Consider the following 14,067-nt stretch of genomic DNA (forward strand, 5'->3'; position numbering starts at 1 on the left):
CTCTTCGTGCAGTCTCGGGGCCCCGGTGACACCCAGCCCTCTCTGTGCAGTCTCGGGACCCCGGTGACACCCAGCCCTCTCTGTGCAGTCTCGGGGCCCCGGTGACACCCAGCACTCTCTGTGCAGTCTCGGGGCCCCGGTGACACTCAGCACACTTCGTGCAGTCTCGGGGCCCCGGTGACACCCAGCACTCCCTCTGTAGACACATCTCGGCCCCCCTCCCTGTATTCCGGTCACACCGGTTCTGCCAGTTGGTTGGGTAATTGGCAGTCACACAGGAAATTGCTGAATGGTCATCAAAACTTCCTCAGCAAGCTGGGTCACGTGGAAGTGAAAGTGCCCAGACTGCAGGAGTGCCCGGCCCGACGCCCCACCCTGCACCCCAAACACCGACCAGGAAGTGAGCGTAAAATAAATCCAAGAGGACCTGTCACCCCCTGCTGAACTGCACCCCTCCCCCCCTCGTGTCCCCGGCTGTAATGTGGCTCCGATATCAGCAAATTGCAGAATAATGAGATCCATTCCTTGTGTTACTTGGCCGACTCTGCCGGGCTGAGATTAATGTGCCTATAAATGTCTTCTGTACTCTGCACCTCTGGTAGTGGCCCCAGGGGGTAATGTGTCACCATCAGAACCCGGAGTGACAACACAGGAGCACAACAAGAATACAAGGGACAATGTTGTCACCCCATAACAGGAAGTGCATGAGTGAGGACCTTGGTTGGCAGGTTGTTTAGCCCCTGTTCTACCGACATCCTCCCCTGTGATTGGTCGGGATTTACCCTCCTAAGTTTCAGTGTTGTCTTCTCTGACATTCCTGAGCAATGAGCCCAACCTGAAACCTCCTCCGGTTTCATCTCCTTTTTGTTTCTCTTTCCTTCCCCCAGGAAGAATAATTCCGCCTTTTATCCTGAGTCACCTCTGTCATCTTGTCCTGAACTGACTCACAATGACGCTGGGGAAACCCGGGATGGTTGCGTGGATCCGGAACCCCCCCACTATGAGTTCTGGCACCCCCCGCCACACCTTCCCCCTGCTATATATGAAATCCGGCATCCCCCCTACTATAAGGTCCTAAACCCCCCACACCTTTCCCTATACTATAGGAGATCCAGCACCCCCTGCACCTTACCCCCACCATAACAAATCCGGCACCCCCTGTACCTTCCTCCTAATATAAGAGATCTAGCACCTCCCCTTTGCTATAACAGATTCGGCTACCCCCCCCGCACCTTCCTCCTGCTATAAGAGATGCAACGCCCCCTGTACCTTCCCTCTTAATATAACAGATCTGGCACCCCCCGCACCTTCCTCCTGCTATATATATGAGATCCAGCATCCCCCCTACTATAAGGGATCCATAAGCGATCTGCCGCACCTCCACACCTTTCCCTATACTATAAGAGATCCAGCACCCCCTGTACCTTTCCTCCGCAATAAGAGTTCTGGCACCCCCCGCACCTTCCCCCTTGCTATAGGAGATTCGGCACCCCCTGCACCTTCCCCCTCCTATATAACAGATTCGGCACCCCCCGCACCTTCCCCCTCCTATATAACAGATTCGGCACCCCCTGCTATAGGAGATCTGGCACCAGAATGATGAGTCCAGTCCGATAAATATTGCTTTAGAAGTAGTAGCGTTCCCGGAGTATCCAGCTCCGTTCCTCGGTCTTCAGAGTAATGGTGGATTGGCAGAGATTGGTGCCACCGGGGTGATGATGGCACGGTGTGGGTTGGGTCGGCCATTTGTATTGTATTACTCTCGGTATATTATTGTTACTTTGTCCTCATTGTTGGATTTTCTACTTTTAGAGTCTCAATGGCTTCGAGGAAATGGTGGAGTTCCTGCCGGCCAGCAATAGTAAGAAGGTGGAGAAGATGTCCCCGAAGAAGAAGCTGCTGATTGGTGGCCTGGTGGTTGGCGCTCTTCTCCTCTCCCTGGCCGTTGGCCTCCTGGTTTGGCACTTTGCATGTAAGTGATGGCGGCTCCAATGATAAATCCGCTGAGCTTTCCCCGTGCCCGGCACTCAGTCTATGTTTTGTCTTGCAGATCGGAATGCCCCGGTGCAGAAGGTTTATTCCGGCTACCTGAGGGTGGTAAATTATCAGTTCATCGACGCCTACGAGAATCCTTCCTCACCGCAGTTCGCCGAGCTCGCTTCCAAAGTTGTTGAAATGGTACGAAGACGCTAAGCTGCTGCCGATTTATTGCGTTCAGCATTATAAAGCAGTCAGTGGGGAAATCGGGAGATTGGTGGGCAGCCAATGGCTCCCCCTAGAGGAAGGGCACTTCCACTACTGCTGGAGGTTATCAGTATTAAAGGAGAACTCTGCAGGGGAGGAGTCCAGCATTTTCTGGAGAAGTTTTCCTACCCATTTCTAGTTTGAGTGTTTTACCAATTATCTTCACTCAGACTTCTGTACAACAACCAGAAATTTTCCCTCTTGTCGTATTGATGATCATTTTATTCATTTCCTGAAAGATTCTCATTGAAGAATAAATTGGGGGAAAAATGAATCTCAGCCTGTCAGTCTCACTGGCTGAGCAGCCAATCACATTCCAGGTTTTGTGGTCCCAGCGCTGGGCGGGGGGGGGGGGGATGGTCCTATTTACCCCCTCAGTGATAAAACAAATTATAAATGATTTATTTCCAATAGGGAAGAAGCTGTGCAAATACCTGGATTGACTATTATTCTGGTACATGGGCGGGGCTTCCTAAGCAGTGGGCGGGGCCTGTTATATCGGGAGGTCATCATGTGACTTGTATCGGCACTGCTGCTGGTTTTGCCAATCAGATATTCTCACTTCCTGATGTTCTCTTTACAGCTTCAGAAAACTTATCAAGCCAACCGAGCGATCGGGCCCCACTTCGTGCAGTGCAATGTGACGGCGTTCAGGTAATGCGAATTGTTGTCTGTCGCCATTTAATTGCTTCTGAGCCATTTGGATTCTCCTTGTCGGCTCCTGGCAGCGATGAGTTTATGGATTGTGGCTACAGCAGGCGCCACGCTGTCCAATCCATGTATAGGGTGCTAAGCCCGCCCCCGAGGTTCCCACACCCATTGATGGTGATCCTGGGGCAGAAACAACAATCTGCAATCTTTGTGCCCTTCATAGTGTAATGTGCTGCATTGTGATACATTGTGTGTATTGTGTGTTCACACAGCGAGGGCAGCGTCATCAGCTACTACTGGTCAGAGTTCTCCGTGCCCGCATACCTGGAGGCTGACCTGGATGCAGCCATGTCTGAGCTGAAGGTGCAAACGGTCAATCTACGTCAGAGCGTTTCCCTGGCTGTGGATTCCTTTGTGTCATATCGTAAGTACCCCGGGAGCTGACACTCTAATGTCACACACTATTATTATACATTTATATAGCTCTGACATATACCATAGTGCTGTACAGAGATCACTGAGCCAGTCCCATCGGTCTCTGTACAGAGGAGCTGACACTCTAATGTCCCCCCACAGTCACACACTATTATTATACATTTATATAGCTCTGACATATACCGCAGTGCTGTACAGAGAATACTGAGCCAGTCCCATCAGTCTCTGTACAGAGTAGAATTCTCTGCTGCCATCTTGTGGCCATTTATTTTATTGCATTAATTCCTAATTAGCCTCTAAGCCAATTAGTCTGAACACAATATTTTAACCCTTTATCTTCTTGCTTTTCCAGCTACTGATCCCCAAATGGCCAGGAACTTCAGAGACAGTAAGTGTAATGTTTATGTTTCTGTACTGGGGTCACCGTATTTGTAGGAGAAAAACTAGACTGTTAAGAGTTTGTTACGTTTTTTCTTTTTTTGATTCTTTATAACCCCAGCATGGTACAAAGTAACCCAATGAGGGGGGAGAGTGACTGGTCAGCACTATTCAGTAAATCATTTTGCATGGGCTGGTAAAATGGATTCCCTGCCACCCTCCTGTGTGCTCCCTGCATGCGGGCAGATTTATTTCCCAGTCACATTTTTGTATTTATTGTTTTTTAATATTAAACTTCTGTATTTCAGTCATTTGTTTTCTTTGTTACCCACAGACAAATGTACGTTTTTCCTGCATGCCACGGCCGGACAAGTGAGCAAATTCTCCAGCCCCGGATTCCCGCACGCTTCATATCCACCCAATTCCCGCTGTCAGTGGGCACTGCGGGCCGATGCCGATCACATGATCCTCCTTACATTCAAAACCTTCAAGATGGAGAGTTGCAAAACCAACAAAGGCGATTATGTGAATATCTACGATTCTCTGACTGCTATGGAGCCGCGGATCCTAATGAAGTAAGTGAAATACGGCTGCAACTTATTTACTTTTTATGCCCAGCCCGCCCTGCATGGGTAGTTTGAATAAAGTTTTTAGATTTTTTTATTTCCTGGATTTCTGATCAGAAGTGTGTGAATGAATGCATTCATCTTACCGATCGGTCACCTGCCCATCCCCCCCCCCCCCCCCCCCCCCCCCACCTGCTCACAATGAGATGAATGGCCCTATAGTTTATCAATAGATCTGATCAGTAAATCTATCCATTCATTGATTGATCTGGGGAAGTGGTTGGGGGAGGGGAGTGGCTAACATTGGCACAGGCGGGCACTGGGTGGGTGCTGCATTGGGCTGCAATGTTTTTTTTGGGGGGGGGGGGGGGGCACTGAGGAGCTGAAGGGGTTAATACAAATGCCCCCGGTTGGTTCTGATTGATTTTCTCTCTTGCAGGTTATGCGGCAGTTATCCGCCCTCGTACAACCTCACCTTCGTCTCCTCGCAGAACGTCATGCTGGTGACTCTGGTGTCAGACGACAAAGAGAGGCATCCTGGATTTATGGCAGAATTTGTGCAGATCCCAAAAACAATGCGTAAGATTCTCACACAACACACCCGAGCCGACACGTTCCATCGCCTTCATACCCAGCAAAGCGATCTGCTATCATATATTGGGAATTGTCTGCTTAGACCTGCAGCTTCTCCTGTGACATCTCCCTCTGGTGGTCACTGGGGGTGTTGCATCATTCTAAATTGTACCGGTTAGGTGAATCTTCTAATACTGAGACATGGCATTCAAAGTGGCCACATAAACCGTATTGCATGATGGCCAATCCTAGCGCCAGGGGGTGCCAGTGAGACGATTACATGAGCAGGGAGATGAGGATGAAGTTGAAGGGATTTAATAGACTTTGGCTGTCATGGAAATTTTGGGATTTGCAGGAATAATTGGTCATCTTCTGACTTCTTTGCAGTTTGCGGAGGAACGATTCGGGACGGCAGCGGAGTGATCAGCACGCCATTCTACCCTGCGCATTACCCCCCCAACAGGGAATGCCTATGGGACATCCAGGTGAGGCGCCACCCCTGTCCATTCCTCCCCCATTGGTATCATAGAGATGTGTACAGGAAATGTGTGACAAAGGTTTATAGTGACAGCGCCATCTGTGGGGAGCAGTGGGTGACACATAAGGCAGCCATTGTGGGCTGTAGTGGGATTGCATGCACCCAGTTTATTCTGTGTTTGTCTCCCTTAGCATTACACGGTGAATGATTCGGTGTATGTAGTGCAGGGGTGTCCAAACTTTTTGCAAAGAGGGCCGGATTTGGTAAGGTGAAAATGTGTGGGGGCCGACCACTAACCAGGGTTAGTGTAGACGTGGTCTGCACAGGTCCCGCACAGCACACGCCCGCTATAATGACCCAGGGGACTCAACCCCCAATGAGTTTTTTTGTACGCGTGTTTTTTTTTACTGTGGTCAACAGTGCTGGCGGGCTGCATATTATTGATTTTATGACAGAGGCTGCGGGCCGGTGGAAATCTGAACAAGGGCCGCAATTGGCCCCCGGGCCTGACTTTGGACATGCCTGATGTAGTGGGCTGGTAAAGGTTTTATGCTCCTCTGACCCCCCCCCATCACCCCCGGCATTATCCGGCCAATCGTTAGGTCTCTGTATTCCGCAGAGGTCGTTCGAGTTCTGATGAACATTTTGTGTTTTCAGGTTCCAGGAGAGAAGTTTGTGAAAATTCGGTTCCAGATGTTTTACCTGTACGAGCCGGGGGTGTCCGTCACCGGCTGCCCCAACGATTATGTGGAGATCAATAACCAGAGGTGAGGGGTCATGGCACTACCATAGGCCGGTGTGTGGCAGTGCCGCTCATCTGAAGGACTACAAGTGTCAGCGCACCCAGGGCCCTCTGATTGTTAGCAAATGTCTAGCGCTCACCATTTCTGCCATATGACCAGAGATTATTGAGGTTCCAGGCTGCGGCCATGTTATCAGGGACTGTAGAGACCAATCAATCACTGACGCTACTGAAGTCCAGGGATTTGTAGTTGTGTTCAGCCAGTCTTGTGATTAACTCTGCCAGGAAGGTGACACTGCTGTTCTCTGATTTGGCTCCTAGTGTCTCCCCGTCTGTCATTGGACAATTGGATCCGATCCATAGTTGTGAATCACAGACTGGCTGAACAGAATTCCAGATACTTTAGCATGCCGAGCAGTGCAATATATAGGTTGTGTTTTTAGCTGCCCGGAGTGCTGCTTTAACCACATGCAGCGTTGTACTGTGGTGTGACCTGCCGGTGCTCTTCTCTCTGTATCCTAAGCTCCGCTCTTCTCTCTTCCGCGCAGATATTGCGGGGAGCGCTCGCCATTCGTTGTCTCCAACAACAGCAGTAAAATTATGGTGAAATTCCGCTCTGACCAATCGTACACTGACACCGGATTCACCGCCCAATACCTGTCCTACGAGCCCCAGAACCGTAAGTACCCCGGGGTGCACGCAGAATGGGGGGGGGGGGAAATTGAGGAGGGGGTTATTAGCAGAGGCAGGGGAATCATACATATTGAACTGGGGGGGTCACATGACCAAATGAGGGATTGGGGGGTCACATGACCAAATGAGGGATTGGGGGGGGTCACATGACCATATGGGGGGGTTTATCAAGGAGATGGAGCTATTGGATGAGGGGAATCACATACATAGAACTATTAGGGGGGTGTAAAAATTTGGGAAATTGGAGTAATATAGAGATGGAAGTGTTGGAGGTGAGGGGGGCACTCATAGCACAACCCCAGGCAGGGAATGGGGGCTAGAAATCACATACCTGAGAATTATGGGGACTCGCATACACCTGGGGAGGAATGGGGGGGATTCAAAAGGATAAAACTTTTGGGGGGGGATTTTAGCATTGTTTGTAGCATTGTCTCCAGGGGTCAGATGCTCACTACGATTGCTTTGTTTTCGGCAGCGTGTCCGGATCAGTTCACCTGTAAGAGCGGGCGCTGTATAGATAAGACTCGGAGATGCGATGGATGGAACGACTGCGGGGACTCCAGCGATGAGGCGATGTGCGGTGAGTGTGCAGAATGATATCGGAGAACCTCGGCCACACATGCAGATTCCGCATACAATTGTGTTGCATTGTTGGGTAATGATTTTGGGTTTTTTTCCTTCCAGTCTGCAGCACCCAGCAATTCCGCTGTAAGAGCAGCCAGTACTGCAAGCCGCGATTCTTCCTCTGCGACGGTGTGAATGATTGCGGTGACGGCTCCGATGAGCAGGACTGCAGTAAGTATTTGTGTTGTTGTGGCCGTCTCCTCCTTATATCGCATTGATGGGCATGCGCTCCTCGTTATAGCGCAGCGATGGGCATGCGCTCCTCGGTATATCGCAGCGATGGGCATGCGCTCCTCGGTATATCGCAGCGATGGGCATGCGCTCCTCGGTATATCGCAGCGATGGGCATGCGCTCCTGGTTATATCGCAGCGATGGGCATGCGCTCCTGGTTATATCGCAGCGATGGGCATGCGCTCCTGGTTAGCTCCTGGTTATATCGCAGCGATGGGCATGCGCTCCTGGTTATATCGCAGCGATGGGCATGCGCTCCTGGTTATATCGCAGCGATGGGCATGCGCACCTCGTTTTATCGCAGCGATGGGCATGCGCTCCTTGTTATATCGCAGTGATCGGCTAAAAAGTTGCATTGTTTGTTTTTCAGAATGTCCAGAGAAGTTTTTAAAATGCAGGAATGGAAAATGCGTCCCAGAAACACAAAAGTGCGACAAAACAGACAACTGCGGGGACGGCACAGACGAGTCAGACTGCGGAGTAGGTGAGGGCGGAGATGGCATTTTATTCCAGTTATTTACTTTTATATCCCTGTAATCGTCCAATCAGAGGCTCCCTGTAACTAATTTATTATCTCCCCCCCCCCAGTTCTGCCCACCAGCTGCACCACATACACATATCGGTGCCAGGACGGGCAATGTATTAACAAGGTGAACCCGGAATGCGATGGCGTGTCTGACTGCACGGACGGCTCCGACGAGACTTTATGCGGTAAGGGAACATTTCCATGTACTGGTTCTGTTGTTACATAATTGTGGGTCAGAGAATCTTCAGATTGCCCCGTCTTGTGCTGCGCTCCTGGTTTGCGGTGGTTGGTATCTGTTATTTAGGTATATTTTATCTAATTATCTGCATAAATATGGAAATTATATCCCTATCAATGCATATAGATATTCAATTAAAGAAGGTTCATGCACAAATATTAGCTAGTCATTCAAACAGTTTCATTAAGAAAACAAGGTAAGACAAAGTACACAGCAATATTATCAGATATCTAAACATAGGAACTTCAATCAATGTTACATATATATCACATGGACATAGTTATTAGTAGTAACCCCTGGAATCATCTAGTAACTACTTAGTACACAATACATCAGATCAATATACCAATAATAACATAGACAAATACTGAACAATATAAGAATACGATTCAGGAATGTGTATAGCTACCTGTAACGATGTTGATGGGTACCCCAGGGGCTTGATTCCCTAGAAGCTCCCATCATTCCCTTTTTCCTTTCTTGTTATATTCCAGCTCCCCTTATATATAGTATAGTCCCATTAGGTAACATTGGGACTCCTTGATTGGTTAGTGGGTGTGTTTGGTACGATGACCATCAGTTGGCACCCACCCCAATAGATTGGGATTGGTTACTGTCATTTGATGAACCTCCCAACTAAATTTGATATAACAATTTCTTGCTGGAATCTAAATGTAAGGATCAACCAGAGGTCCAGCTGGGTTATCAACCCAACCCATCTGTTTGGATATGCATCCACCTTCTGCTTGATGGATTAATTGCCCCTTGAAGGCCCTACTAGTGATCTGTTCTTTCATCTGTTTGATTGGTTGTGGTTTGTTGGCAAACTCTCTCTTGGTATTCCTGTGAAGTCCATGAATTAGAGACCCCTAGGCGGGCCCGAGGCCAGTACCAAGGTACAACAGGTTTTCATGTTTACTTATCTACAGTCTCACTATTAGGATATCTCCAACAGGGTGCTATATACAGAAATCCCTGAACACATATCTATACACACATATATATATATATATATATATATATACACCTCTACATACATATACATATCTATTTACATATTCATAAACAATCTTGAGGTGCAACAGTACCTAACGAGGACACACAACTGGTGACAGTGATGGGTGCCCATGGTGTATGGATGGGGGGGAGAGGGTCAGTCTGCTCCAATCCTATATTTAGAGCTTCTGTAGCACAAAATGCCACCAAATATATTTCCAGTCGTGAGGGAAAGGAATCTTTACACACCGAGCATTGCTGTATCTAAGTGGGGGGGGTTGTGTAGCCACACATCAGGCAGAGTGCCCATGCTAATCGCTGTTTGCCACCAGCGGTGCCTGCAATGGGTATGTGAGTGACGGGACCATGGGGCAATGGAAGATGGGCACCTGGCCTGGTGATTTATGTGGACCTCCAGGTGTTCCAGGTGAAGAATTGTCAGCAGGGGGCACTATACACATTTTCCAAGGCCTCCTCCTTGCTCAGTGTGTGGGGTCACCCAGACTTCCGGTGTAAATCTTTAACTGGAGCTTTCCTCAGATTCACTTATTGCCATTTATTATTTTTTAGATTGCGGGAAACGTCCTTACAGCAGAAAGACGAGGATTGTGGGCGGTGTGAATGCCGATATTGGCGAGTGGCCATGGCAAGTCAGTCTGCAAACAAAGAAGGACGGTCACACGTGTGGAGCCTCGGTGGTCTCTCAGACAATCTTACTTTCTGCAGCTCATTGCTTCCAGGATACGTCCGGAATCCGGTAAGCGGCACAATACGTTTCCCCTTTATTCATTGGTTGGAAATGTCCCGGGATCGGTTCCGGCATTCATAGCGGTCGCTCATTATCCGTTGTCTTCTACAGATATTCAGACCCCAGCGTGTGGACGGCGTATCTGGGTCTGCACGATCAGTCCACGCGGACCACCAGCAAGGACGTTGTGATACGGAAGATAAAACGGATTGTGGCTCACAGAGACTTCAATGACTTCACGTATGACAACGATATCGCCATGCTGGAGCTGGAGAGTCCCATCACCTACACAGACTTCATACAACCCATCTGTATCCCTGAGAGCACGCACGTCTTCCCCGTCGGCAAATCCATATGGGTGACGGGCTGGGGCGCCCTAACCGAAGGAGGTCAGTCGGAGAATAACGCTTATAGAATTCCCCCGTTGTATTATTGGTTGTACGGGCCTGCTCTCCATGTTAGGGTTCAGGGGCACCGCACTCCTATAACCCATTGTGCATTGTTTTTATAGCCAGCATTGCATTGTGGGATATGGGGCAATAGATTGGGCAGAAGAATTGGGGTACCAAAGCTGGGTAGTGCCATAGCAGACATATCAGAACTGGCATAGAACCTCTCAGTGATCTGGGTGCCTTCCCTGGCCGCTTGCTGAACCCCAATTAAAGAAACAGATATCGGTGCAAAGGATGAGAGAATGCAGAGAAGTGCAGCATTGTGCCATCTGGGGAATCTGATTATTACGCTATGAATATGGAATACTAGGAGAATCAACCCACTCACACATGGCACATGATTGGTCCATGCTGTACCCCGCCATCTCTGTATCTGTGGGGGGAATATTGGACGTCTTCATACAGTCCTGGTCTGACAAAGGGTCTCTATGGATCGCATTCTCTTGTGATGAGAAATATTAGGAATGAAGTCTGATTAGGGATTCTGTTTCTGTGCAGGAACCGGGGCCACCGTACTACAGAAGGCTGAAATTCGAGTCATCAACCAGACCGAATGTAACAAACTGCTGACAGACCAACTGACCGATCGAATGATCTGTGCCGGGTACGTCAGTGGCGGGATCGATGCGTGCCAGGTGAGAGCTCGTTTATTCTACAGAAAACTAGTGATAAGATTAAACATTCACAAAACAACCAATAGTAAACTAGACGTTAATATAACATGATATCGGGATCTGGAAGCTTTTTAGATCCCTTAAGCCAGTTTGTGGACAGAAGCTGATGGTTTACCCAGTTCCAGAGCTGCAGTCATATTTCCGCTATGAGCCTGGTAATTCAGCCACAACTTCTAAAGGTCCATTTATAAATTCTTTGCTATTCGGCCATCTTTTCCCTCTGATGAATCTGATTCCCCCATTCATCATAATGCATTATAAAAGAGAGGATTGTTCTGCCACCTAGTGGCCAATTATCAGAAAGCACAGCACTCAATAAATGCAGCAAAACAGCCGAATTGACAGCAAAGGATTTGTAAATGCCCCAAAATTTTTCTAGCAAATTTTAAATAAAAATGCAAAATGTTTTCACTCTGATAATCGCTTGTGTTTTAGATGTGTTCCTCTTTTTATTCTGGGAAAATGAATTAAATGACGTTTCAAGGAGCGAGGAATAATTAGTGATCGTTATTTGTAATAAGATTTTAGTAACAAAAAACAAAGAATGCCATTTGTGTTCAGGATAAAACAAAGGTATGACAACCATTGCAGCTTTGGGGCAGACTGAGACCCTGGGGTCACCCCGACAATGTGTCCCAACAACTCCCCCTTGTGGCAGCACAATGGTACATCTCTTGGCTGGTTATATACCTCCTACAGAGAGAACGCAGAGGGTAAATGGAGACGATTGTCCAGCAGGGTTTTTGTCCTTTCCACAAATTCATTTACTGACTTTCCAATAATTGTTTGTGGGATGAGATGGACATTTTGTTTTAGGGTTGGGGGCTCACTCCCTGAATTCTAGAATCAATGCTATTGGGGGTCTTACATGTGGAATTTATGGATCCTTGCACAGAATCTTTCCTTGCAGACTGTGCTTGGTTATGATGTAAACAATGATTAGTATTGTAGGGAGGAGTTTGAAGGATTTTAGGGGTTCTGAGGCCAATAATCTCCACTTCCCACTTAAACCGATTCATTCTGGATGAATGCTCGAGCCGCGTGCTGCAGCCATTTTTATGTTCATATTGCAAATATTGGTTGGGGTGACACTTTGTTGGCCATTTTGCATTCTCAATAACCGCCACTAGATGGCATAATTTACTTATTGCACTTCTATGGAGGTTGTCATACTGAGCCCAGGTCTCCGAAATAGAACACAAAATATATATTTCATATAATAACCATTTGGAATTTATTACTCTGTTATACGATGAGGAGGAGTCCCATGGAGGGCTTTGTGTGCAGTAGATTTGTTACGGTTGTATAACCCTCATGCTTTTTGTCCTCTTGCAGGGTGACTCCGGGGGGCCACTGTCCAGCGTGGAGCTGAATGGGAAGGTGTACCTGGCTGGGATCGTCAGTTGGGGCGAGGGCTGCGCCCGCAGGAATAAGCCGGGTGTTTACACCAAAGTGACCGCCATGAGGCCCTGGATAAAGCAGTACGCCGGATTGTAACACTGTGACGCTGCAACATTTTAATGATCAATTTATTTTTTTAAAGAAGAGACGATTATCATTTTGGATTGTTTTAGCAATTGTTTTTTATGTCGCACACTCCGAGCGCACTGTGATTCTGGGAGGACCAAAAGCTGCAGCGCCATGAGATTGGTGGCCCCAACACTTCTCCATGTTGGATATAGCAGCGCCCCCCACTGTTGGGAATACGCGGATTATGTAGATTGGGGGGGAGAAGAATTTTACTGCTGCTGTTATCTCATTGGTGGACTGGGCCACAAACACTCCATTCCAGAACTGAAGCGAGTCCTGATTGGAACTGAGTGCTTTCACAGAAAGGATTTCATCCAATGGGATCGATTGCTGAGATTTTCAGGGAGACATTTTTTCATTTTGGGTTGTGAATTCAGTTTTTTTTAAATGTCTGTTTCAATGTACATAATAAACTTTTTATTATTTTAATGAACCACAATGTCCCCTTTCCAGCCTTAATATCTCGATGTTCTGTGCTCTGCCTGCACCCCAAAACTGCAGCAACCCAGCTGACTTCCTGTCTGTATATTAGAGATAAATTATTATAACCCCAGACTGTTATTTGTATCTATTACTGTACACAATCATTCCACACACACAATATTACACAGTATTTATATAGCACCAACATATAAGGCAGTGCTGTACAAAGTCCATAGTCATGTGACCTGCGGTCTCTCACAGGAGCTGACAATCTAATGCCCCCCATAGCCATATGTCCTTATCAGTCTAAGGACAATTTGGGAGAAGCCAATTACCCTCACTGCATGTTTTTGGGATGTGGGAGGAAACCCACACAAACACGGTGAGAACCTACAAACTCCATGCAGATAGTGTTGTTGCAGTGGAAAATCTCATTTAAGGTTTTCTTTCTCCCTTGAGCTCCAGACGGCGATATTCTATGATGTAAGAAGAACATTCACTGTCATTGGCTGAATCTTTGGTCATTGTCAGATTATTATAAAATTAGAACAATATTGAGTCCTTATCCAGTTTTATTACATTTATTTTTTAAAGTTTTACAAAACTGCTTCTTAAAATGCAACACGTGACTTTTATATACTATAGGACAAACTTATTCCTTTCATGCGGTGCCTGATGCCTCTTCCTCGGCTTCTTATGGAAGTGCACTGCTGCCAGGGAAGGCCGGGGTGGAGGACTCCCCTGCTGTGCACAATGTTAGTCTGTTAGCACATTTCTCATTTCTGTACCATTATAAAGCAGTTGTATGGCCTGAGCTCGGTAATACAGCGTGAATTATCCTCCAGAATATTTTTATTTGACATT

General features: G+C 47.5%; 1 protein-coding gene across 1 annotated transcript in view; it reads left to right on the forward strand.

The window, feature by feature from the left end:
* Positions 1–13,213, forward strand: part of ST14 (ST14 transmembrane serine protease matriptase) — a 20,405-nt gene extending 7,192 nt beyond the window's left edge. The window contains exons 2-19 of the mRNA XM_072426154.1: positions 1,813–1,972; positions 2,051–2,178; positions 2,828–2,898; positions 3,168–3,319; positions 3,683–3,718; positions 4,043–4,283; positions 4,714–4,853; positions 5,235–5,332; positions 5,983–6,092; positions 6,616–6,746; positions 7,236–7,340; positions 7,445–7,555; positions 7,987–8,100; positions 8,205–8,327; positions 9,947–10,133; positions 10,236–10,513; positions 11,075–11,211; positions 12,586–13,213. Coding sequence (XP_072282255.1) covers positions 1,813–1,972; positions 2,051–2,178; positions 2,828–2,898; positions 3,168–3,319; positions 3,683–3,718; positions 4,043–4,283; positions 4,714–4,853; positions 5,235–5,332; positions 5,983–6,092; positions 6,616–6,746; positions 7,236–7,340; positions 7,445–7,555; positions 7,987–8,100; positions 8,205–8,327; positions 9,947–10,133; positions 10,236–10,513; positions 11,075–11,211; positions 12,586–12,747 — 2,484 coding nt within the window. The 3' untranslated portion in view covers positions 12,748–13,213. The remainder of the gene's footprint in view (positions 1–1,812; positions 1,973–2,050; positions 2,179–2,827; positions 2,899–3,167; positions 3,320–3,682; positions 3,719–4,042; positions 4,284–4,713; positions 4,854–5,234; positions 5,333–5,982; positions 6,093–6,615; positions 6,747–7,235; positions 7,341–7,444; positions 7,556–7,986; positions 8,101–8,204; positions 8,328–9,946; positions 10,134–10,235; positions 10,514–11,074; positions 11,212–12,585) is intronic.
* The last annotated feature ends 854 nt before the right edge of the window (positions 13,214–14,067 follow it).

This window comes from Pyxicephalus adspersus, chromosome 11 (assembly GCF_032062135.1).
Source record: "Pyxicephalus adspersus chromosome 11, UCB_Pads_2.0, whole genome shotgun sequence".
NCBI lineage: Eukaryota > Metazoa > Chordata > Amphibia > Anura > Pyxicephalidae > Pyxicephalus > Pyxicephalus adspersus.